The sequence below is a fragment of the Mobula birostris genome, chromosome 11 (genome assembly GCF_030028105.1).
Source record: "Mobula birostris isolate sMobBir1 chromosome 11, sMobBir1.hap1, whole genome shotgun sequence".
Taxonomy (NCBI): Eukaryota; Metazoa; Chordata; class Chondrichthyes; order Myliobatiformes; family Myliobatidae; genus Mobula; species Mobula birostris.
The window spans coordinates 2,558,241-2,583,544 of NC_092380.1; the positions used below are offsets into that span (position 1 = coordinate 2,558,241).

The window sequence follows — 25,304 nt, forward strand, 5'->3', positions numbered from 1 at the left end:
ATCTTTGTGGCATCTCTCCTGTAGCAGGGTAACCAAAATTGAACACAATACTCCCAGTGCAGCCTCACCTTCTGTGTGGAAAAACAGTTGCTCCTCTCACCTTAAACCAGTGACTTCTGGTAGATGTCCCTACCTTGGGGAAAGACTGTGTCCAACCGACTCATCTACACCCCTTTGTCAGTTCACTCCTGAGCCTCCTCCTCTTGAGAGAATATCCTGTCCAGTCTCTCCTTATAACTCAGGCCCATCAACGTCCCCATGAATTGTTTCTGCATCCTCTCCAGAGCAAAAGTGCGTTCAATGCTCCCAGTGCAGTCTCACCAACATCTTGTACAACTGTAATGTGACGTCCCGACTCCTGTATTCAGTACCGACTGATGAAAGGCAGACAGTCCCTCTGTTCTGCAATGCTCTTTAGGGCCCTGCTGTTCACTCTTAAAGTCTTGTTTGCCTTTCCAAAATGCAACACCTCACACATCAGAATTAAACTCCATTTGTTATTCCTTGGCACACTTAGCCAGCTGATCAAAATTCCCTGCAGATCTGATAACCATAGTCACTGTCTACAACACAGTCTACTTTAATGTTACCTGCAAATTTACTAATCGTGCCTTGAACATTATCATCCAGATACTGTAGATAGTGAAAGGATGATCAAAACTTGCAGGGGTGTCTAATCAGCTGGGTAAGTGGGTGGAAGAATTACAAATGGTGTTAAATCCTGATTAGTGGGGAAGGCTTTGGGAGTAAACCCTGAGGAAAAGTCTAGAGCTGGAGCCCCGAAGGCAGTCCTATGCTGACTGGCAACTCCTGTGACATGGCTGGTGGCAAACTGTACGGGTCTCTGCCGTTCCTTTGGATTCATCAGATGCATGGAGAGGGGAAGCCTGCTACATGGGCAGCAGCTTGCTCTCCATATCTTACTGCTCTGGCTTGTGTATCACACATAGACGGCTAGGATGTAATATCTATGGTTGGCCAAAAGAGGGCTTCAGAATATTACAAAAACAGGCCTTTTGGCCCATCTGCTCCATGTCAACTAGATTTTCTGCCTAGTCACATCTACCTGCACCTGAACCATATCTCATGGACCCCTCTGTTGAAGCATAACCAATGTGTCTCAGATTGCTAAAGTCCTCCAAGAGGACCTCAACCTTGTCATGTTTGGAGGTTTGCATGCCTCAATGACCCAGACAGCGATGTTGGCTGGAGTCAGGGCTTTATGCTTGGCTCTCCAGCCCTTGACTTTTCCCACCTACCTGGCTTCACCTGTCACCTTTCAGCTAGACTCCTTCCCGTCCCCCACCTACCTCTTTATTCTGGCATCTTCTCCCCACCTTCTCAGTCCTGAAGATGGGTCTCAGCCTGAAATGTCGACTGTTTACTCCTTTCCACAGGTGCTGCCTGACCTGCTGAGTTCCTTCACTGTTTTGTGTGTGTGTTACTCGTGTTTAATTATGGTCCGCCCTGCTACAGGGGAGGAGCCATTAAATAGGCAAGAGTGTATAGAACAATACAGGCCCTTCGGCCCACACTTTTTTACCTACTCTAAGATCAAACTAATGCTTTCCTCCCACAATGCTCTGCTGCAACTTTGCCCTCTATTTTTCTTTCATCCATGTGCCCATCTAAAAGTCTCTTAGAACTGTCTAAGATATGTTTATCTGCTTCCACCAGCACCCAGCATCGTGTTCCTCACACCCACCACTCTGTGCAACAAACCTACCTCTGATATTCCCCTGTGCTTTCCTCCAATTACCTTAAAATGATGCCTCTTCAAGTTAGTCATTGGGAAAAACGTGCTGGCTGTCTGTACATCTCATCATCTTATAACGTCATTATTTATATCTGCATCTGCACCGTTTGTTGTCTTCTGCACTTTAGTTGATCTTTCACTGATCCTGTTAGAGTTACCATTTTGTAGATTTGCTGAGTATGAATCTCAGGGTTGTATATCGTTGCATAGGATTTGTACTCTGATAATAAAATTCACTTTGAACTTACATCCCTCTATCAATTTACCTCCTTAACACTGTCTAAAGCTAAAGTGCAGAGGGAGATTTACGAGGATGTTGCTGGGATTTGGGGGGTTACAAACTGGGCAGGTTGAAACTTTATTCCTTGGAGTGTATGAGACTGAAGGGAGACCATGGGCACTGTGATTAGGACTTTCACAGTGAATGAAAGTGTTATGAAACAAGAGTCCTATGGATTACAGGTAAATAGTTCCCGGAGAGGGGGGACAGGCAGGCAGGGTGAAAGAGGCATTTGGTATTGAGGATGGTTCCCACTGGTGAGTGATCCTTGTGCAACTGGACCCTCGATTTCTCTGATTTCCTCCTTTCCCAGTCAGTTCAGAATGGCAACGACATTTTCCTCCATCAGATGCACAAGGTTGCGTGCTTAGACCCCCGCTCGACTCACTTTATAAGCACAGCTCCAATACCATATTTATGCTTGCTGATGACACCAATGCTGTTGGCCGAATCAAAGGTGGTGACAAATCAACGTCTAGGAGGGTGATTGAAAGCCTGGCTGAGTGGTGCCACTTCAACCTCTTACTCAGTTCCAGCAAGACCAAGGAGCTGATTATTGACCACGAGAGGAGGTCCACGAGCCCGTCAGGGGATCAGACGTGGAGAGGGTCTGCCACAGTGTGTTATCATTTCTGAGGATTTGTCCTAAGCCCAGCACCTAAGTGCCATTATGAAGGAAGCACAGCAGTGCCTCTATTTTTTTAGAAGTTTGCAAAAGTTTGGCATGTCATCTAAAACCTTGACAAACTTCTACAGATGTATGGTGGAGAGTATATTGACTGGTTGCATCACAGCCTGGTATGGAAACATCAATGCCCTTGGATGGACAAGCCTACAAAAAGTAGTGGATACGGTCCAGTCCATCAAGTGTAAAACCCTCTCCACCGATGAGCACATCGACATGGAGTACTGTTGTGGGAAAGCAGTATCTGTCATCAGGGACTCCCACCACCCAGGCCATGCTCTCTTCTCACCGCTGCCATCGGGAAGAATGTTCAGCAGCCTCAGGACTCACACCACCAGGTTCAGGAACGGTTATTACCCCTCAACCATCGGGCTCTTGAACTTCGCTCACTGAACTTTCCCAGGACAGATGGACTCACAGTCAGGGACCCTTCATCTCATGTTCAAGATATTCATTGCTTATTCACTTCTTTCTATTTCTTTGAGTATCTGCACAGTTGGTTGCTTGTCCGTCCTGCTGGGTGCGGCCTTTCATTGACTCTATTTACTGTGAATGCCCGCAGGAAAAGGGACCTCAGGGTGGTCCATGGTGGTTGGTATAGCTGTACTCTGACAATAAATTTACTTTGAACTTTGACGGGGGTAGGCTGGGCCTCGGGGTGACGTCATCGACGGAGGAGGCGGTTCTCTCGGTGACGTCATCCACAGGCGTGGAGGAAAACCAGACTCGGTGACGTCACCCACCGGAGAGTCAATCCTCGATTGACGTCACCGATCAAGGAGCGGAGAAACAAGAACCCTGCTGTCAGAGCCGCAAATGGCAGATTCGCCATAACAGTTATTTAAAAAAATAAAGAAAAGCCACCCAAACAAAGTTGGAGCATTCGGTCGGCCGGAGAACCACCAGCGGTGACTAGCGCTGCGGAGAAAGAAGAAATCAGAGATTGCAGGAAACAAGGGCCATGGCGAATCTGCTCCGAGAATCAGCACAATAATTGCATTTGATCACCCTACAAATAAAATCTAGCTCGCCATTACAATCCGCAGATTCACAGTCATAACTTTCAACTAAATTCGCAATTCAGAATGAGATAGCAAGAAGTTCATGAGGCGTCTTCGATCTACAGCTACGATTCCCCTCAGTCGGCAATGAACACCAGATCAGCAACGGTGTGCTAAGGGTATCGGCCCCGGTCGGGACGGGACGGAGAATCAGCAGGACAGATTCCAATGACTGTATTCGGACTCGTTGAGTAAACCCCTCGTAGAGTCTCAGTGTCTGCAGATTCGGCGGCCATAGGAGGGAAGTGAATAAAATAACAACGGGGAAAGGAAGCGGACGATCGGGGCGCCGGAGTTGACGAAAGCGGTGGGTCTGGGCGTTGGTTATCCGGGGACGGGAGGAAAAGCAGAGGGAGGGGAGGAAGAATCGGTTACGAAAGTAACGGTCGGGGTAGAGGGGCGATCCCGGATGGTGGGAGTCAAGCAGAGGGTAAACGTGTAAACAATAACTTGTTTGCAGATTCTTCAGCAGTGAAATGGTATTAATTATTTGTGAATAAAGAATATTGCCAAGGGTAGCAAAACATTTGGTGCGTAATAGAGAGAAAAGGACGAGGAGGTTTTATGGCGTGTGGGGAGTGGAAGGGCAGGGTGAACAAGTAAAGAGAACGGGTGGTGAATGTAGGGGAGGGAGCCGAGCAGTCGCAACTCCCGGAGCCCCCGCCCTCCCCGAGCGGAGCGGAGACCCGGATGGTTCGGAGCAACGGCGGCGGCGGAGGGAAGGAGTGAGTGAGGGAGTGAGGGGGAGAGGGGAGGAAGGAGGGGCGGGGGGAGAGAGTGAGGGGAAGGGGAGAGGAGGAGGTGGCAAGGAGTGTGAGGGTGATGAGGGGGCAGGGGCGAGGGGGATGAGGCTACCGGGGAGATCGGAGGGGCGGGGAGGCAGCGAAGGGTGGGGGGAGAGGACGGGACGAGGGGCGAGGGTCATGCTTGAGGCACATTGAGAGAGAATGGGAGCGGAGGTGAGAAAGGGGTGGGATGGGGAGGGGGAAGGTGCGAGTGAAGATGGGGCGGAGGCAGCGTGAGCCGGGCAGGGGCTGGCGGGGTGAGGGAGGCAGGGAAGAGGAAATGAGTTGCGGGCGAGGAGACGAGGGAGATGGGATGAACAGGGGTCGGCGGGGTGTGGAGGGTGAAGGTGCGAGTGAGAGAAAGAAGGAGCAGGTGAGAGGAGACGAGAATAAGGTGGGTAGGGAGCTGAGGGAATCAGGAGAGCTGGGGGAGATGGGAGGGGGACTTGGGGAAGGAAATGGACAGCAGGTGGGAGAGGTGCAGAAACAGACAGTTCAGAACAGACGGGGAGGGAGGGAAGGGAAGCTGAGTTGGAGAGAGTTGGTGAGGAACAGGAGGGAAGGAGAGGGACTGATGGATGGGAAGGAGGAAAGGAGAGGCTGGAGAAGGCAGAAGTGAAGAAGAATGAAGGGTGGGGATTGGGGGGGGGTTTGGCCCAAGTGAGTGCAAGACCAAAGAATCAGGCTCAGCAGAGGGCTGGGGTATAGACTGAGGCAGCCGCTGACGGAGTGGGTGGTGCGGTGGGACAACGAGGGAGAGTGAGTGTAGGGGGGATGTGACCGAGAGAGAAAGGGGTAGGAATCAGGATCAGAGAGAGCAATATGGGAGAGGTTGGGGGGGGGGGAGAGAGATGGATGAGGAGAAGAGGAGCGAGGGGGAGAGTGACAGGATGAAAGGGTGAGCTAGAAAGAGCTAGGAAGAGTAGAATGATGATGAGGTGTGGCATTTGTGATTGTACCTTGTGCCTTCCTGTCCCCTCCTCACTCCCTTCCCGCTGTCACCTTCCTCCCCATCTGGTCTCCATTCCATTCCCTCACTCCCCACCCTCTCCATCATCCCCCTTCCCTTTCTGTCACCCCTTAACCCCCCTCCTCCTCCTCCTCCTCCTCAATCCCACCTGCCCCCCCATACTCACTCCCCACTCACCTCATCCCCTCTGCCTCTCAGGCACTCATCCCACACCTTCCTGTTCCCCCATCTTCCTCCTTTCCCCTCACTCCCATCTCCCCTCTCCACACCCTTGTTGACTTCTCCATCCATTCCTGTTGACAGGTGACCACCAGAATACAAGGCTTTCTGGCCCCTCAACCTCAGCCTCATCCCTCAGTCTGCATCTGCCCAACCTCCCTCCCTCCTCCCCACCCTCCGCCCACCACACACACCTCTGAGGAACGGCTGCGCCCGGTAATGCTCTAAGGATCTCCCCACCCCCACTCACCCACTACCTGCCCCGATGACGGACACCAGACCCCGGCCACAGACGCCAGACGTTTCTTCCCCCTCGGGCCTCCTGAGGAGCACCGGTGACCGGGCCCTGGGGAGTCAACGTGAGTCTGCCCCCTTCTACGCTCGTCTGTCTCCACGGCAACACAGTGGGCGGGTTTCTCGGAGGCTCATTTGAGGGCTTGTGTTTGTTTCTGGATCCCGAGAAGTGAATATCTTCCCCCTTCCTCTCTGTTTCTCCCGCGGCCAAATCTCCATGGCACCCACTGGGCGAGCCTGCGCTCCCTCCATTCATCGCTCGCGTTTCCCCAGGGTCTCCGTTTTGATGCTGATGTTTCAGGCATCCATTCAGAGTATTAAAGCAAAGAAATTCAACTCCGTTTATGGTAACCGCCCATGACGAGTGAGGGGTGACCTTGTCATGCAGAATGAAACCGCGAAGGCACAGATTGGGCGAACGCGCACGGTCTTTTTCCCAGCATTGGGGAATCAAGAACCAGCGGGCTCAGGTTTAAGGTGAGAGGGGAGAGATTTAATAGGCAACTTGTTCACCCAGAGGGTGGTCCAGGATCAATCTAACACTTCCCACCCACAGAGCCTTCCTACTCTTCTTTCCTTCAATTGCCTATCCTAGAGTCTCTTAAACATCCCTGGCAGTGTGTTCCCCCCCCACACCCCACAGTCTGTACATAGAAAAAACCTACCTCTTTCCTCCAGTAAATTTAAAATCATGCCCTCTTGTATCAGCCATTGCCGCCCTGGGGAGAAGACTGGCTACTGCCCGTTACACCACTGGTGTTTCAGGCAGCAATGAAGGTTCTCCATCTCTGGTGATGTTCAGGGCTTCCTTCATCATGCCGGTAGCTTCCCCTCGGTTTTCACTACTGTCACTCATGCGAGTCTCGGGGTGGAGACTCAGGAATACCGTCACAGTCAGAAAGGTTCTTCATTGCTGTTTCCGTAACAGTTGTGTTTTACAAGTCAGGGTTGTTATCCCCGAGCTGAGCCCCTGAGACTGGACGACCAGTGGACCACTCTTAGTCCGGCCTTGACCCTTGGACTGCAGCCAACGTGCTGTCCGGGTCACTGAGGCACAAGCATCCGAACCCTACAACAGGGTTTTGGTGCTCTTGGAGTTGTCCACTCTATCCCTGTCTCTTATCTTCGACACCTCTATGAAGCCTTCTCTCATCCTCCTTCACTCTGAAGGGAAAAGTCTGAGCTTGCTCAGCCTATCCTCATGAGACATGGTCTGTGATCTAATCCTGGCAGCCTCCTGGTAGATCCCCTCTGCACCCTCTCTAATGCTTCCACACCGTTCGTATGGTGAGGCGACAAGAACTGAACACAACACTCTGAGTGTGGTCTAACCAGGGTTTTATAGAGCTGCAACATTACCTCACAGCTCCTGAACTCAGTCAGCTGACTAACGAAGGCCAGCACACCATACACATTTTTAACCACCCATCAACTTGCAAAGCAACTTTGAGGGATCTCGAGACACGTGGACCCCAAAAACTAGAATCAGGTTTAATATCATTGGTGTATGTCATGAAATTCTTTGTCATGCAGTGGCAGTACAATGCAATACTTAATAAAAGTCGTGTGTTACAGTACGAAGTAAATATACGTTAAGTATTTAAAAAGTTAAATTAAACAAGGCGTGCAAAAAGTGGAGAAAAGTTAGCGAGCTAGTGTTTATGTCTTCAGTGTCCATGTGGAAATGTGATGGCGGAGGGGAAGGGGCTGTTCCTGAGTCGTTGTCTTCAGGCTCCTGTATCTCCTCCGTGACGGTAGCAACGGGAGGAGGGCGTGCCTGTTCTCTCTGTGTCTTCACTCTGCTAGGAATCCTGTCATTAATCCTCTATTCCCCTTTCCAAAGTGGATCGCCTCACGCTTTTTCAGGTTGAACTCCATCCGCCACTTCTCCCAGCTTTGCATCCTGCCAGTGTCCCATTGTAACCTACGCTAATCCTCTGCACTGGCCACGGCACCAACAACCTTTCGGTCCTGTGCTCTGGATTGTACGGGCATGGGAAGGAGAGGGAGGGAGGGAGGGGAGAATGGTTCACTGCTGGCCCTTCGCTGCCGCCTCGTTCCCGGGCTGACGTTCCGTTGTTCCTTCCTCCTGCAGAGTGAGATGATGGACCAGGAAAGTGGCGGGGAGGCAGTGAAAGGAAGTGGTTATCAGTGGCGGAACTACAAGCTGGTGGCTGATCCCACCATAAGACGGGTCCCACAGAAAGTCTATCGATATGACGGACTCTACTTCAACTTACCAGTATGTGGGGAGCTTCAGCATTATTCCACAAGGGTCAGGGCTGGTGTGTGTGGGGAGGGGGTTGTTTTGCGTGTGTGATCCCCGTGAATCTTTCCTCGGTGCGTGCATGTGACACCGGAAGGTGTTCATGCACCACTATGGGGTGTGCTCGTGTGTTACCGTGGATGTGTGGATGTATTTTGTGTGTGTCACTGTGGGAGGCGTCTCACTGTGTGTGGGAGGAGTTTGTGTATGTGCGTTACTGGGAGATGTTTGTGTGTGTCACTGTGGGAGGTGTATGTGACTGGGAGGAGTTTGTGTCTGACTGAGTGTGGGTATTTCTCTGCACGCAGGAGGTGCTCTGGCACTAAGCACCTGTGATTATTATTTCAGGATGCCGGTTTCCCACCCGTTGGAGATGTTCGAGATCCTCGACAACGACGTATCTGGACTAAACATCGTGACATCTCGCTTCCTGTGCCAAAGTTCAAGGTACTGACTCCCCTGTCTGTCCTCAAGTAGTGGGAATATACATCTGACTGTAGTCCTGTCTCAGGGAGATCTGTACACTGACCGGTGTCTCTCAGTCCCTCTCTCTCAGGCGAGATCTGTGCACTGACCGGTGTCTCTCAGTCCCTCTCTCTCAGGGGGAGATCTGTAAACTGACCGGTGTCTCTCAGTCCCTCTCTCTCAGGGGGAGATCTGTACACTGACCGGTGTCTCTCAGTCCCTCTCTCTCAGGCGGAGATCTGTACACTGACTGGTGTCTCGCAGTCCCTCTCTCTCAGGGGAGATCTGTACACTGACCGGTGTCTCTCAGTCCCTCTCTCTCAGGGGGAGATCTGTACACTGCCCGGTGTCTCTCAGTCCGTCTCTCTCAGGGAGATCTGTACACTGCCCGGTGTCTCTCAGTCCGTCTCTCTCAGGGAGATCTGTACACTGACCGGTGTCTCTCAGTCCCTCTCTCTCAGGGGGAAATCTGTACACTGACCGGTGTCTCTCAGTCCCTCTCTCTCAGGGGGAGATCCGTACACTGATCGGTGTCTCTCAGTCCCTCTCTCTCAGGGGGAGACCTGTACACTGACCGGTGTCTCTCAGTCCCTCTCTCTCAGGGGAGATCTGTACACTGACTGGTGTCTCTCAGTCCCTCTCTCTCAGGGGAGATATGTACACTGACCGGTGTCTCTCAGTCCCTCTCCCTCAGGCGGAGATCTGTACACTGACCCGTGTCTCTCAGTCCCTCTCTCTCAGGGGGAGATCTGTACACTGACCAGTGTCTCTCAGTCCCTCTCTCTCAGCGGAGATCTGTACACTGACCGGTGTCTCTCAGTCCCTCTCTCTCAGGGGAGATCTGTACACTGACTGGTGTCTCTCAGTCCCTCTCTGTCAGGGGGACATCTGTACACTGACCAGTGTCTCTCAGTCCCTCTCTCTCAGGGGAGATATGTACACTGACCGGTGTCTCTCAGTCCCTCTCTCTCAGGGGGAGATCTGTATACTGACCGGTGTCTCTCAGTCCCTATCTCTCAGGGGGAGATCTGTACACTGACCTGTGCCTCTCAGTCCCTCTCTCTCAGGGGAGATCTGTACACTGACCGGTGTCTCTCAGTCCGTCTCTCTCAGGGAGATATGTACACTGACCTGTGTCTCTCAGTCCCTCTCTCTCAGGGGAGATCTGTACACTGACCGGTGTCTCTCAGTCCCTCTCTCTCAGGGGAGATATGTACACTGACCGGTATCTCTCAGTCCCTCTCCCTCAGGCGGAGATCTGTACACTGACCTGTGTCTCTCAGTCCCTCTCTCTCAGGGGGAGATCTGTACACTGACCGGTGTCTCTCAGTCCCTCTCTCTCAGGGGGAGATCTGTACACTGACCGGTGTCTTGCAGTCCCTCTCTCTCAGGGGAGATCTGTACACTGACCGGTGTCTCTCAGTCCCTCTCTCTCAGGGGGAGATCTGTACACTGCCCGGTGTCTCTCAGTCCGTCTCTCTCAGGGAGATCTGTACACTGCCCGGTGTCTCTCAGTCCGTCTCTCTCAGGGAGATCTGTACACTGACTGGTGTCTCTCAGTCCCTCTCTGTCAGGGGGACATCTGTACACTGACCAGTGTCTCTCAGTCCCTCTCTCTCAGGGGAGATATGTACACTGACCGGTGTCTCTCAGTCCCTCTCTCTCAGGGGGAGATCTGTATACTGACCGGTGTCTCTCAGTCCCTATCTCTCAGGGGGAGATCTGTACACTGACCGGTGTCTCTCAGTCCCTCTCTCTCAGGGGAGATCTGTACACTGACCGGTGTCTCTCAGTCCGTCTCTCTCAGGGAGATATGTACACTGACTGGTGTCTCTCAGTCCGTCTCTCTCAGGGGAGATCTGTACACTGACCTGTGTCTCTCAGTCCCTCTCTCTCAGGGGAGATCTGTACACTGACCGGTGTCTCTCAGTCCCTCTCTCTCAGGGGAGATATGTACACTGACCGGTGTCTCTCAGTCCCTCTCCCTCAGGCGGAGATCTGTACACTGACCTGTGTCTCTCAGTCCCTCTCTCTCAGGGGGAGATCTGTACACTGACCGGTGTCTCTCAGTCCCTCTCTCTCAGGGGGAGATCTGTACACTGACTGGTGTCTTGCAGTCCCTCTCTCACAGGGGAGATCTGTACACTGACCGGTGTCTCTCAGTCCCTCTCTCTCAGGGGGAGATCTGTACACTGCCCGGTGTCTCTCAGTCCGTCTCTCTCAGGGAGATCTGTACACTGACCGGTGTCTCTCAGTCCCTCTCTCTCAGGGGGAAATCTGTACACTGACCGGTGTCTCTCAGTCCCTCTCTCTCAGGGGAGATATGTACACTGACCGGTGTCTCTCAGTCCCTCTCCCTCAGGCGGAGATCTGTACACTGACCCGTGTCTCTCAGTCCCTCTCTCTCAGGGGGAGATCTGTACACTGACCAGTGTCTCTCAGTCCCTCTCTCTCAGCGGAGATCTGTACACTGACCGGTGTCTCTCAGTCCCTCTCTCTCAGGGGAGATCTGTACACTGACTGGTGTCTCTCAGTCCCTCTCTCTCAGGGGGAGATCTGTACACTGACCGGTGTCTCTCAGTCCCTCTCTCTCAGGCGGAGATCTGTACACTGACCGATTTCTCTCAGTCCCTCTCTCTCAGGGGGAGATCTGTACACTGACTGGTGTCTCTCAGTCCCTCTCTCTCAGGGGGAGATCTGTACACTGACCGGTGTCTCTCAGTCCCTCTCTCTCAGGGGGAGATCTGTACACTGCCCGGTGTCTCTCAGTCCGTCTCTCTCAGGGAGAGATCTGTACACTGACCGGTGTCTCTCAGTCCCTCTCTCTCAGGGAGATCTGTACACTGCCCGGTGTCTCTCAGTCCGTCTCTCTCAGGGAGATCTGTACACTGACCGGTGTCTCTCAGTCCGTCTCTCTCAGGGGAGATCTGTACACTGACCGGTGTCTCTCAGTCCCTCTCTCTCAGGGGGAGATCTGTACACTGATCGGTGTCTCTCAGTCCCTCTCTCTCAGGGGGAGATCTGTACACTGACTGGTGTCTCTCAGTCCCTCTCTCTCAGGGGAGATCTGTACACTGACTGGTGTCTCTCAGTCCCTGTCTCTCAGGGGGAGATCTGTACACTGACCGGTGTCTCTCAGTCCCTCTCTCTCAGGGGGAGATCTGTACACTGACCGGTGTCTCTCAGTTATTCTCTCTCAGGGGGAGATCTGTACACTGACCGGTGTCTCTCAGTCCCTCTCTCTCAGGGGGAGATCTGTGCACTGACCGGTGTCTCTCAGTCCCTCTCTCTCAGGGGGAGATCTGTACACTGACCAGTGTCTCTCAGTCCCTCTCTCTCAGGGAGATCTGTACACTGCCCCGTGTCTCTCAGTCTGTCTCTCTCAGGGAGAGATCTGTACACTGACTGGTGTCTCTCAGTCCCTCTCTCTCAGGGAGATCTGTACACTGCCCGGTGTCTCTCAGTCCGTCTCTCTCAGGGAGATCTGTACACTGACCGGTGTCTCTCAGTCCGTCTCTCTCAGGGGAGATCTGTACACTGACCGGTGTCTCTCAGTCCCTCTCTCTCAGGGGGAGATCTGTACACTGATCGGTGTCTCTCAGTCCCTCTCTCTCAGGGGGAGATCTGTACACTGACTGGTGTCTCTCAGTCCCTCTCTCTCAGGGGGAGATCTGTACACTGACCGGTGTCTCTCAGTCCCTCTCTCTCAGGGGGAGATCTGTACACTGACCGGTGTCTCTCAGTCCCTCTCTCTCAGGGGGAGATCTGCACACTGACCGGTGTCTCTCAGTCCCTCTCTCTCAGGGGGAGATCTGTACACTGACCGGTGTCTCTCAGTCCCTCTCTCTCAGGGGGAGATCTGTACACTGACCGGTGTCTCTCAGTCCCTCTCTCTCAGGGGGAGATCTGTACACTGACCAGTCTCTCTCAGTCCCTCTCTCTCAGGGGAGATCTGTACACTGACCGGTGTCTCTCAGTTATTCTCTCTCAGGGGGAGATGTGTACACTGACCGGTGTCTCTCAGTCCCTCTCTCTCAGGGGGAGATCTGTACACTGACCAGTGTCTCTCAGTCCCTCTCTCTCAGCGGAGATCTGTACACTGACCGGTGTCTCTCAGTCCCTCTCTCTCAGGGGAGATCTGTACACTGACTGGTGTCTCTCAGTCCCTCTCTGTCAGGGGGACATCTGTACACTGACCAGTGTCTCTCAGTCCCTCTCTCTCAGGGGAGATATGTACACTGACCGGTGTCTCTCAGTCCCTCTCTCTCAGGGGGAGATCTGTATACTGACCGGTGTCTCTCAGTCCCTATCTCTCAGGGGGAGATCTGTACACTGACCTGTGCCTCTCAGTCCCTCTCTCTCAGGGGAGATCTGTACACTGACCGGTGTCTCTCAGTCCGTCTCTCTCAGGGAGATATGTACACTGACCTGTGTCTCTCAGTCCCTCTCTCTCAGGGGAGATCTGTACACTGACCGGTGTCTCTCAGTCCCTCTCTCTCAGGGGAGATATGTACACTGACCGGTATCTCTCAGTCCCTCTCCCTCAGGCGGAGATCTGTACACTGACCTGTGTCTCTCAGTCCCTCTCTCTCAGGGGGAGATCTGTACACTGACCGGTGTCTCTCAGTCCCTCTCTCTCAGGGGGAGATCTGTACACTGACCGGTGTCTTGCAGTCCCTCTCTCTCAGGGGAGATCTGTACACTGACCGGTGTCTCTCAGTCCCTCTCTCTCAGGGGGAGATCTGTACACTGCCCGGTGTCTCTCAGTCCGTCTCTCTCAGGGAGATCTGTACACTGCCCGGTGTCTCTCAGTCCGTCTCTCTCAGGGAGATCTGTACACTGACTGGTGTCTCTCAGTCCCTCTCTGTCAGGGGGACATCTGTACACTGACCAGTGTCTCTCAGTCCCTCTCTCTCAGGGGAGATATGTACACTGACCGGTGTCTCTCAGTCCCTCTCTCTCAGGGGGAGATCTGTATACTGACCGGTGTCTCTCAGTCCCTATCTCTCAGGGGGAGATCTGTACACTGACCGGTGTCTCTCAGTCCCTCTCTCTCAGGGGAGATCTGTACACTGACCGGTGTCTCTCAGTCCGTCTCTCTCAGGGAGATATGTACACTGACTGGTGTCTCTCAGTCCGTCTCTCTCAGGGGAGATCTGTACACTGACCTGTGTCTCTCAGTCCCTCTCTCTCAGGGGAGATCTGTACACTGACCGGTGTCTCTCAGTCCCTCTCTCTCAGGGGAGATATGTACACTGACCGGTGTATCTCAGACCCTCTCCCTCAGGCGGAGATCTGTACACTGACCTGTGTCTCTCAGTCCCTCTCTCTCAGGGGGAGATCTGTACACTGACCGGTGTCTCTCAGTCCCTCTCTCTCAGGGGGAGATCTGTACACTGACTGGTGTCTTGCAGTCCCTCTCTCACAGGGGAGATCTGTACACTGACCGGTGTCTCTCAGTCCCTCTCTCTCAGGGGGAGATCTGTACACTGCCCGGTGTCTCTCAGTCCGTCTCTCTCAGGGAGATCTGTACACTGCCCGGTGTCTCTCAGTCCGTCTCTCTCAGGGAGATCTGTACACTGACCGGTGTCTCTCAGTCCCTCTCTCTCAGGGGGAAATCTGTACACTGACCGGTGTCTCTCAGTCCCTCTCTCTCAGGGGGAGATCCGTACACTGATCGGTGTCTCTCAGTCCCTCTCTCTCAGGGGGAGATCTGTACACTGACCGGTGTCTCTCAGTCCCTCTCTCTCAGGGGAGATCTGTACACTGACTGGTGTCTCTCAGTCCCTCTCTCTCAGGGGAGATATGTACACTGACCGGTGTCTCTCAGTCCCTCTCCCTCAGGCGGAGATCTGTACACTGACCCGTGTCTCTCAGTCCCTCTCTCTCAGGGGGAGATCTGTACACTGACCAGTGTCTCTCAGTCCCTCTCTCTCAGCGGAGATCTGTACACTGACCGGTGTCTCTCAGTCCCTCTCTCTCAGGGGAGATCTGTACACTGACTGGTGTCTCTCAGTCCCTCTCTCTCAGGGGGAGATCTGTACACTGACCGGTGTCTCTCAGTCCCTCTCTCTCAGGCGGAGATCTGTACACTGACCGATTTCTCTCAGTCCCTCTCTCTCAGGGGGAGATCTGTACACTGACTGGTGTCTCTCAGTCCCTCTCTCTCAGGGGGAGATCTGTACACTGACCGGTGTCTCTCAGTCCCTCTCTCTCAGGGGGAGATCTGTACACTGCCCGGTGTCTCTCAGTCCGTCTCTCTCAGGGAGAGATCTGTACACTGACCGGTGTCTCTCAGTCCCTCTCTCTCAGGGAGATCTGTACACTGCCCGGTGTCTCTCAGTCCGTCTCTCTCAGGGAGATCTGTACACTGACCGGTGTCTCTCAGTCCGTCTCTCTCAGGGGAGATCTGTACACTGACCGGTGTCTCTCAGTCCCTCTCTCTCAGGGGGAGATCTGTACACTGATCGGTGTCTCTCAGTCCCTCTCTCTCAGGGGGAGATCTGTACACTGACTGGTGTCTCTCAGTCCCTCTCTCTCAGGGGAGATCTGTACACTGACTGGTGTCTCTCAGTCCCTGTCTCTCAGGGGGAGATCTGTACACTGACCGGTGTCTCTCAGTCCCTCTCTCTCAGGGGGAGATCTGTACACTGACCGGTGTCTCTCAGTCCCTCTCTCTCAGGGGGAGATCTGTACACTGACCGGTGTCTCTCAGTCCCTCTCTCTCAGGGGGAGATCTGTACACTGACCAGTGTCTCTCAGTCCCTCTCTCTCAGGGGAGATCTGTACACTGACCGGTGTCTCTCAGTTATTCTCTCTCAGGGGGAGATCTGTACACTGACCGGTGTCTCTCAGTCCCTCTCTCTCAGGGGGAGATCTGTGCACTGACCGGTGTCTCTCAGTCCCTCTCTCTCAGGGGGAGATCTGTACACTGACCAGTGTCTCTCAGTCCCTCTCTCTCAGGGAGATCTGTACACTGCCCCGTGTCTCTCAGTCTGTCTCTCTCAGGGAGAGATCTGTACACTGACTGGTGTCTCTCAGTCCCTCTCTCTCAGGGAGATCTGTACACTGCCCGGTGTATCTCAGTCCGTCTCTCTCAGGGAGATCTGTACACTGACCGGTGTCTCTCAGTCCCTCTCTCTCAGGGGGAGATCTGTACACTGACCGGTGTCTCTCAGTCCCTCTCTCTCAGGGGAGATCTGTACACTGACCGGTGTCTCTCAGTTCCTCTCTCTCAGGGGGAGATCTGTACACTGACCGGTGTCTCTCAGTCCCTCTCTCAGGGGAGATCTGTACACTGCCCGGTGTCTCTCAGTCCCTCTCTCTCAGGGGGAGATCTGTACACTGACCAGTGTCTCTCAGTCCGTCTCTCTCAGGGAGATCTGTACACTGACCGGTGTCTCTCAGTCCGTCTCTCTCAGGCGGAGATCTGTACACTGACCGGTGTCTCTCAGTCCCTCTCTCTCAGGGACAGATCTGTCCACTGACCGGTGTCTCTCAGTCCCTCTCTCTCTGGGGGTGTCTCTCAGTCCCTCTCCCTCAGGGGAGATCTGTACACTGACCGGTGTCTCTCAGTCCCTCTCTCTCAGGGGAGATCTGTACACTGCCCGGTGTCTCTCAGTCCGTCTCTCTCAGGGAGATCTGTACACTGACCGGTGTCTCTCAGTCCCTCTCTATCAGGGGGAGATCTGTACACTGACCGGTGTCTCTCAGTCCCTCTCTCTCAGGCGGAGATCTGTACACTGACCGATTTCTCTCAGTCCCTCTCTCTCAGGGGGAGATCTGTACACTGACCGGTGTCTCTCAGTCCCTCTCTCTCAGGGGGAGATCTGTACACTGACCGGTGTCTCTCAGTCCCTCTCTCTCAGGGGGAGATCTGTACACTGCCCGGTGTCTCTCAGTCCGTCTCTCTCAGGGAGAGATCTGTACACTGACCGGTGTCTCTCAGTCCCTCTCTCTCAGGGAGATCTGTACACTGCCCGGTGTCTCTCAGTCCGTCTCTCTCAGGGAGATCTGTACACTGACCGGTGTCTCTCAGTCCGTCTCTCTCAGGGGAGATCTGTACACTGACCGGTGTCTCTCAGTCCCTCTCTCTCAGGGGGAGATCTGTACACTGATCGGTGTCTCTCAGTCCCTCTCTCTCAGGGGGAGATCTGTACACTGACTGGTGTCTCTCAGTCCCTCTCTCTCAGGGGAGATCTGTACACTGACTGGTGTCTCTCAGTCCCTCTCTCTCAGGGGGAGATCTGTACACTGACCGGTGTCTCTCAGTCCCTCTCTCTCAGGGGGAGATCTGTACACTGACCGGTGTCTCTCAGTCCCTCTCTCTCAGGGGGAGATCTGTACACTGACCGGTGTCTCTCAGTCCCTCTCTCTCAGGGGGAGATCTGTACACTGACCGGTGTCTCTCAGTCCCTCTCTCTCAGGGGGAGATCTGTACACTGACCAGTGTCTCTCAGTCCCTCTCTCTCAGGGGAGATCTGTACACTGACCGGTGTCTCTCAGTTATTCTCTCTCAGGGGGAGATCTGTACACTGACCGGTGTCTCTCAGTCCCTCTCTCTCAGGGGGAGATCTGTGCACTGACCGGTGTCTCTCAGTCCCTCTCTCTCAGGGGGAGATCTGTACACTGACCGGTGTCTCTCAGTCCCTCTCTCTCAGGGGGAGATCTGTACACTGACCAGTGTCTCTCAGTCCCTCTCTCTCAGGGAGATCTGTACACTGCCCCGTGTCTCTCAGTCTGTCTCTCTCAGGGAGAGATCTGTACACTGACTGGTGTCTCTCAGTCCCTCTCTCTCAGGGAGATCTGTACACTGCCCGGTGTCTCTCAGTCCGTCTCTCTCAGGGAGATCTGTACACTGACCGGTGTCTCTCAGTCCGTCTCTCTCAGGGGAGATCTGTACACTGACCGGTGTCTCTCAGTCCCTCTCTCTCAGGGGGAGATCTGTACACTGATCGGTGTCTCTCAGTCCCTCTCTCTCAGGGGGAGATCTGTACACTGACTGGTGTCTCTCAGTCCCTCTCTCTCAGGGGAGATCTGTACACTGACCGGTGTCTCTCAGTCCCTCTCTCTCAGGGGGAGATCTGTACACTGACCGGTGTCTCTCAGTCCCTCTCTCTCAGGGGGAGATCTGTACACTGACCGGTGTCTCTCAGTCCCTCTCTCTCAGGGGGAGATCTGTACACTGACCGGTGTCTCTCAGTCCCTCTCTCTCAGGGGGAGATCTGTACACTGACCAGTGTCTCTCAGTCCCTCTCTCTCAGGGGAGATCTGTACACTGACCGGTGTCTCTCAGTTATTCTCTCTCAGGGGGAGATGTGTACACTGACCGGTGTCTCTCAGTCCCTCTCTCTCAGGGGGAGATCTGTGCACTGACCGGTGTCTCTCAGTCCCTCTCTCTCAGGGGGAGATCTGTACACTGACCGGTGTCTCTGAGTCCCTCTCTCTCAGGGGGAGATCTGTACACTGACCGGTGTCTCTCAGTCCCTCTCTCTCAGGGGAGATCTGTACACTGACCGGTGTCTCTCAGTTCCTCTCTCTCAGGGGGAGATCTGTACACTGACCGGTGTCTCTCAGTCCCTCTCTCTCAGGGGAGATCTGTACACTGACCGGTGTCTCTCAGTCCCTCTCTCTCAGGGGGAGATCTGTACACTGACCAGTGTCTCTCAGTCCGTCTCTCTCAGGGGAGATCTGTACACTGACCGGTGTCTCTCAGTCCCTCTCTCTCAGGGGGAGATCTGTACACTGACCGGTGTCTCTCAGTCCCTCTCTCTCAGGCGGAGATCTGTACACTGACCGGTGTCTCTCAGTCCCTCTCTCTCAGGGACAGATCTGTACACTGACCGGTGTCTCTCAGTCGCTCTCTCTCAGGGGGAGATCTGTCCACTGACCGGTGTCTCTCAGTCCCTCTCTCTCTGGGGGAGATCTGTACACTGACCGGTGTCTCTCAGTCCCTCTCCCTCAGGGGAGATCTGTACACTGACCGGTGTCTCTCAGTCCGTCTCTCTCAGGGAGATCTGTACACTGCCCGGTGTCTCTCAGTCCGTCTCTCTCAGGGAGAGATCTGTACACTGACCGGTGTCTCTCAGTCCCTCTCTCTCAGGGAGATCTGTACACTGCCCGGTGTCTCTCAGTCCCTCTCTCTCAGGGGAGATCTGTACACTGACCGGTGTCTCTCAGTCCCTCTCTCTCAGGCGGAGATCTGTACACTGACCGGTGTCTCTCAGTCCCTCTCTCTCAGGGGGAGATCTGTACACTGACCGGTGTCTCTCAGTCCCTGTCTCTCAGGGGGAGATCTGTACACTGACCGGTGTCTCTCAGTCCCTCTCTCTCAGGGGAGATCTGTGCACTGACCGGTGTCTCTCAGTCCCTCTCTCTCAGGGGGAGATCTGTACACTGACCGGTGTCTCTCAGTCCCTCTCTCTCAGGGGGAGATCTGTACACTGACCGGTGTCTCTCAGTCCCTCTCTCTCAGGGGAGATCTGTACACTGACCGGTGTCTCTCAGTTCCTCTCTCTCAGGGGGAGATCTGTACACTGACCGGTGTCTCTCAGTCCCTCTCTCTCAGGGGAGATCTGTACACTGACCGGTGTCTCTCAGTCCCTCTCTCTCAGGGGGAGATCTGTACACTGACCAGTGTCTCTCAGTCCGTCTCTCTCAGGGGAGATCTGTACACTGACCGGTGTCTCTCAGTCCCTCTCTCTCAGGGACAGATCTGTACACTGACCGTTGTCTCTCAGTCCCTCTCTCTCAGGGGGAGATCTGTCCACTGACCGGTGTCTCTCAGTCCCTCTCTCTCAGGGGGAGATCTGTACACTGACCGGTGTCTCTCAGTCCCTCTCCCTCAGGGGAGATCTGTACACTGACCGGTGTCTCTCAGTCCGTCTCTCTCAGGGAGATCTGTACACTGCCCGGTGTCTCTCAGTCCGTCTCTCTCAGGGAGAGATCTGTACACTGACCGGTGTCTCTCAGTCCCTCTCTCTCAGGGAGATCTGTACACTGCCCGGTGTCTCTCAGTCCCTCTCTCTCAGGGGAGATCTGTACACTGACCGGTGTCTCTCAGTCCCTCTCTCTCAGGGGGAGATCTGTACACTGACCAGTGTCTCTCAGTCCCTCTCTCTCAGGGAGATCTGTACACTGCCCCGTGTCTCTCAGTCTGTCTCTCTCAGGGAGAGATCTGTACACTGACTGGTGTCTCTCAGTCCCTCTCTCTCAGGGAGATCTGTACACTGACCGGTGTCTCTCAGTCCGTCTCTCTCAGGGAGATCTGTACACTGACCCGTGTCTCTCAGTCCGTCTCTCTCAGGGGAGATCTGTACACTGACCGGTGTCTCTCAGTCCCTCTCTCTCAGGGGGAGATCTGTACACTGATCGGTGTCTCTCAGTCCCTCTCTCTCAGGGGGAGATCTGTACACTGACTGGTGTCTCTCAGTCCCTCTCTCTCAGGGGAGATCTGTACACTGACCGGTGTCTCTCAGTCCCTCTCTCTCAGGGGGAGATCTGTACACTGACCGGTGTCTCTCAGTCCCTCTCTCTCAGGGGGAGATCTGTACACTGACCGGTGTCTCTCAGTCCCTCTCTCTCAGGGGGAGATCTGTACACTGACCGGTGTCTCTCAGTCCCTCTCTCTCAGGGGGAGATCTGTATACTGACCAGTGTCTCTCAGTCCGTCTCTCTCAGGGGAGATCTGTACACTGACCGGTGTCTCTCAGTTATTCTCTCTCAGGGGGAGATGTGTACACTGACCGGTGTCTCTCAGTCCCTCTCTCTCAGGGGGAGATCTGTGCACTGACCGGTGTCTCTCAGTCCCTCTCTCTCAGGGGGAGATCTGTACACTGACCGGTGTCTCTCAGTCCCTCTCTCTCAGGGGGATATCTGTACACTGACCGGTGTCTCTCAGTCCCTCTCTCTCAGGGGAGATCTGTACACTGACCGGTGTCTCTCAGTTCCTCTCTCTCAGGGGGAGATCTGTACACTGACCGGTGTCTCTCAGTCCCTCTCTCTCAGGGGAGATCTGTACACTGACCGGTGTCTCTCAGTCCCTCTCTCTCAGGGGGAGATCTGTACACTGACCAGTGTCTCTCAGTCCGTCTCTCTCAGGGGAGATCTGTACACTGACCGGTGTCTCTCAGTCCCTCTCTCTCAGGGGGAGATCTGTACACTGACCGGTGTCTCTCAGTCCCTCTCTCTCAGGCGGAGATCTGTACACTGACCGGTGTCTCTCAGTCCCTCTCTCTCAGGGACAGATCTGTACACTGACCGGTGTCTCTCAGTCCCTCTCTCTCAGGGGGAGATCTGTCCACTGACCGGTGTCTCTCAGTCCCTCTCTCTCTGGGGGAGATCTGTACACTGACCGGTGTCTCTCAGTCCCTCTCCCTCAGGGGAGATCTGTACACTGACCGGTGTCTCTCAGTCCGTCTCTCTCAGGGAGATCTGTACACTGCCCGGTGTCTCTCAGTCCGTCTCTCTCAGGGAGAGATCTGTACACTGACCGGTGTCTCTCAGTCCCTCTCTCTCAGGGAGATCTGTACACTGCCCGGTGTCTCTCAGTCCGTCTCTCTCAGGGAGATCTGTACACTGACCGGTGTCTCTCAGTCCGTCTCTCTCAGGGGAGATCTGTACACTGACCGGTGTCTCTCAGTCCCTCTCTCCCAGGGGATATCTGTACACTGACCAGTGTCTCTCAGTCCCTCTCTCTCAGGGGGAGATCTGTACACTGACCGGTGTCTCTCAGTCCCTCTCTCTCAGGGGGAGATCTGTACACTGACCAGTGTCTCTCAGTCCCTCTCTCTCAGGGGAGATCTGTACACTGACCGGTGTCTCTCAGTTATTCTCTCTCAGGGGGAGATGTGTACACTGACCGGTGTCTCTCAGTCCCTCTCTCTCAGGGGGAGATCTGTGCACTGACCGGTGTCTCTCAGTCCCTCTCTCTCAGGGGGAGATCTGTACACTGACCGGTGTCTCTGAGTCCCTCTCTCTCAGGGGGAGATCTGTACACTGACCGGTGTCTCTCAGTCCCTCTCTCTCAGGGGAGATCTGTACACTGACCGGTGTCTCTCAGTTCCTCTCTCTCAGGGGGAGATCTGTACACTGACCGGTGTCTCTCAGTCCCTCTCTCTCAGGGGAGATCTGTACACTGACCGGTGTCTCTCAGTCCCTCTCTCTCAGGGGGAGATCTGTACACTGACCAGTGTCTCTCAGTCCGTCTCTCTCAGGGAGATCTGTACACTGACCGGTGTCTTTCAGTCCCTCTCTCTCAGGCGGAGATCTGTCCACTGACCGGTGTCTCTCAGTCCCTCTCTCTCTGGGGGAGATCTGTACACTGACCGGTGTCTCTCAGTCCCTCTCCCTCAGGGGAGATCTGTACACTGACCGGTGTCTCTCAGTCCCTCTCTCTCAGGGGAGATCTGTACACTGCCCGGTGTCTCTCAGTCCGTCTCTCTCAGGGAGATCTGTACACTGACCGGTGTCTCTCAGTCCGTCTCTCTCAGGGGAGATCTGTACACTGACCGGTGTCTCTCAGTCCCTCTCTCCCAGGGGATATCTGTACACTGACCGGTGTCTCTCAGTCCCTCTCTCTCAGGGGGAGATCTGTACACTGACCGGTGTCTCTCAGTCCCTCTCTCTCAGGGGGAGATCTGTACACTGACCGGTGTCTCTCAGTCCCTCTCTCTCAGGGGGAGATCTGTACACTGACCGGTGTCTCTCAGTCCCTCTCTCTCAGGGGGAGATCTGTACACTGACCGGTGTCTCTCAGTCCCTCTCTCTCAGGGGAGATCTGTACACTGACCGGTGTCTCTCAGTCCCTCTCTCTCAGGGGGAGATCTGTGCACTGACCGGTGTCTCTCAGTCCCTCTCTCTCAGGGGGAGATCTGTACACTGACCGGTGTCTCTCAGTCCCTCTCTCTCAGGGGGAGATCTGTACACTGACCGGTGTCTCTCAGTTCCTCTCTCTCAGGGGGAGATCTGTACACTGACCGGTGTCTCTCAGTCCCTCTCTCTCAGCGGAGATCTGTACACTGACCGGTGTCTCTCAGTCCCTCTCTCTCAGGGGGAGATCTGTACACTGACCAGTGTCTCTCAGTCCGTCTCTCTCAGGGAGATCTGTACACTGACCGGTGTCTCTCAGTCCCTCTCTCTCAGGCGGAGATCTGTACACTGACTGGTGTCTCTCAGTCCCTCTCTCTCAGGGACAGATCTGTACACTGACCGGTGTCTCTCAGTCCCTCTCTCTCAGGGGGAGATCTGTCCACTACCGGTGTCTCTCAGTCCCTCTCTCTCTGGGGGAGATCTGTACACTGACCGGTGTCTCTCAGTCCCTCTCCCTCAGGGGAGATCTGTACACTGACCGGTGTCTCTCAGTCCCTCTCTCTCAGGGGAGATCTGTACACTGCCCGGTGTCTCTCAGTCCGTCTCTCTCAGGGAGATCTGTACACTGACCGGTGTCTCTCAGTCCGTCTCTCTCAGGGGAGATCTGTACACTGACCGGTGTCTCTCAGTCCCTCTCTCCCAGGGGATATCTGTACACTGACCGGTGTCTCTCAGTCCCTCTCTCTCAGGGGGAGATCTGTACACTGACCGGTGTCTCTCAGTCGCTCTCTCTCAGGGAGAGATCTGTACACTGACCGGTGTCTCTCAGTCCCTCTCTCTCAGGGGGAGATCTGTACACTGACCGGTGTCTCTCGGTCCCTCTCTCTCAGGGGGAGATCTGTACACTGACCGGTGTCTCTCAGTCCCTCTCTCTCAGGGGAGATCTGTACACTGACCGGTGTCTCTCAGTCCCTCTCTCTCAGGGGGAGATCTGTGCACTGACCGGTGTCTCTCAGTCCCTCTCTCTCAGTGGGAGATCTGTACACTGACCGGTGTCTCTCAGTCCCTCTCTCTCAGGGGGAGATCTGTACACTGACCGGTGTCTCTCGGTCCCTCTCTCTCAGGGGGAGATCTGTACACTGACCGGTGTCTCTCAGTCCCTCTCTCTCAGGGGAGATCTGTACACTGACCGATGTCTCTCAGTCCCTCTCTCTCAGGGGGAGATCTGTACACTGACCGGTGTCTCTCAGTCCCTCTCTCTCAGAGGGAGATCTGTCCACTGACCGGTGTCTCTCAGTCCCTCTCTCTCTGGGGGAGATCTGTACACTGACCGGTGTCTCTCAGTCCCTCTCCCTCAGGGGAGATCTGTACACTGACCGGTGTCTCTCAGTCCCTCTCTCTCAGCAGCTTGGATTATGATAACTCCTGTAGTCTCATGACTGGCTCTAACCTGATAAGACCTTATCCCTTGTTTCCTGCACTCCCTCCACAGTTCGACGAGTACTATGTGGGATCAGTTCCCCTGAAGGAGGTGACCTTCGCCCGTCTCAACGACAACATCAAAGAGGGCTTCCTGGCTGACATGTGCAAGAAGTTTGGCGACATTGAGGAGATTGAGATCCTCTACAACCCTAAGAACAAGAAGCACCTCGGCTTGGCCAAGGTGGTGTTCACCAGCACGCGGGGCGCCAAGGACACCGTCAAGAACCTCCACAACACCTCCGTGATGGGGAACATCATCCACGCCCAATTGGACATCAAAGGTAGGGCGAGGCAATGCAGGCTCTGCGTCGGGGAGTCTGTACTGGTGTTGACTGTCTTCACTGTGCCCCTCCTGCGGGATCGAATCCCGGCGTCCTCACTGAAATCCGCTCTCTTTGAGGTGGTCACCGGGGCTAACCATTCTCCCTCTCCTTAACCCCACCCCACTCCCCCCTCACACACAAACAGGACAGCAGAGGATGAAGTACTTTGAGCTCATAGTGAATGGTTTCTACACACCACAGACGGTGCCTACAGGAGGGAAAGCTCTTACGGACAAGTTCCCGGTACACCAGGGGGACATGGTAAGTTATGAGGGGACGTGTCGGGGTGTGGAGGGTTTTTAGAGGCATCGGGCGCACCATCCTCTTTCCCCCACCCCACAACCTCTGGGACGGGGCATCAGACACACTGTATTTATGTAAGTTGTCTCTCTCTCCCTCCCTCCCCTTTCTCTTTCCCGGCTCCTGCCCTCACCCCTCCTTGCTCACAGGCCAATGACCCCAGGCGACGGAGATCTTGTGACGCCAGTTACCCAGGCAATGCCAGCCAGCCCACCACCCCTGGCAATGGCACCCCCTGCTCCCAGGACACGGCATACTTGAGTGGGCACCAGGACACCCCTTCTTCCTTCGGACAGTATACCCCGCAGTCCCAGGGCACGCCCTACACTCCAAGGGGAGGCACCCCCTTCTCACAGGACTCCCCATTCTCCAGCAGGTGAGTAGCCGATCCCTGTGTTCTCTCCGACTTCCGGAGGGCCGAATCGTCTGCTGTGTGTGTGTCGACTAGATCCCGTCTTACTTTCGTCCGTCTTCCTGAACCCATCTCTCCTTCATGCTTGCCTAACCCTCCTCTCCTATCTGTGCGAATGAGATCCCCTCAGTCATGTCAATCCCTTCCGTCCCTCTGGTCTGTTTGAATTGGGCCCCAACCCTCTCTCCTTTTCAGTT

The 25,304-nt window shown here is 54.6% G+C and overlaps 1 protein-coding gene across 6 annotated transcripts in view; it reads left to right on the plus strand.

Moving 5' to 3' along the window:
* Window positions 1-4,010: 4,010 nt before the first annotated feature.
* Window positions 4,011-25,304, plus strand: part of LOC140204741 (histone-lysine N-methyltransferase SETD1A-like) — a 55,028-nt gene continuing 33,734 nt past the window's right edge. For 2 of the 6 annotated variants that reach the window (XM_072271488.1, XM_072271493.1), the window contains exons 1-7: window positions 4,441-4,507; window positions 5,841-6,115; window positions 8,146-8,292; window positions 8,665-8,763; window positions 24,083-24,353; window positions 24,541-24,656; window positions 24,845-25,071. In XM_072271488.1, coding sequence (XP_072127589.1) covers window positions 8,152-8,292; window positions 8,665-8,763; window positions 24,083-24,353; window positions 24,541-24,656; window positions 24,845-25,071 — 854 coding nt within the window. In that variant the 5' untranslated portion in view covers window positions 4,441-4,507; window positions 5,841-6,115; window positions 8,146-8,151. Of the gene's footprint in view, window positions 4,090-4,440; window positions 4,508-5,840; window positions 6,116-6,138; window positions 6,528-8,145; window positions 8,293-8,664; window positions 8,764-24,082; window positions 24,354-24,540; window positions 24,657-24,844; window positions 25,072-25,304 lie in introns of those variants that run through there. The other 4 variants (XM_072271489.1, XM_072271492.1, XM_072271491.1 and 1 more) reach the window with 4 other exon arrangements.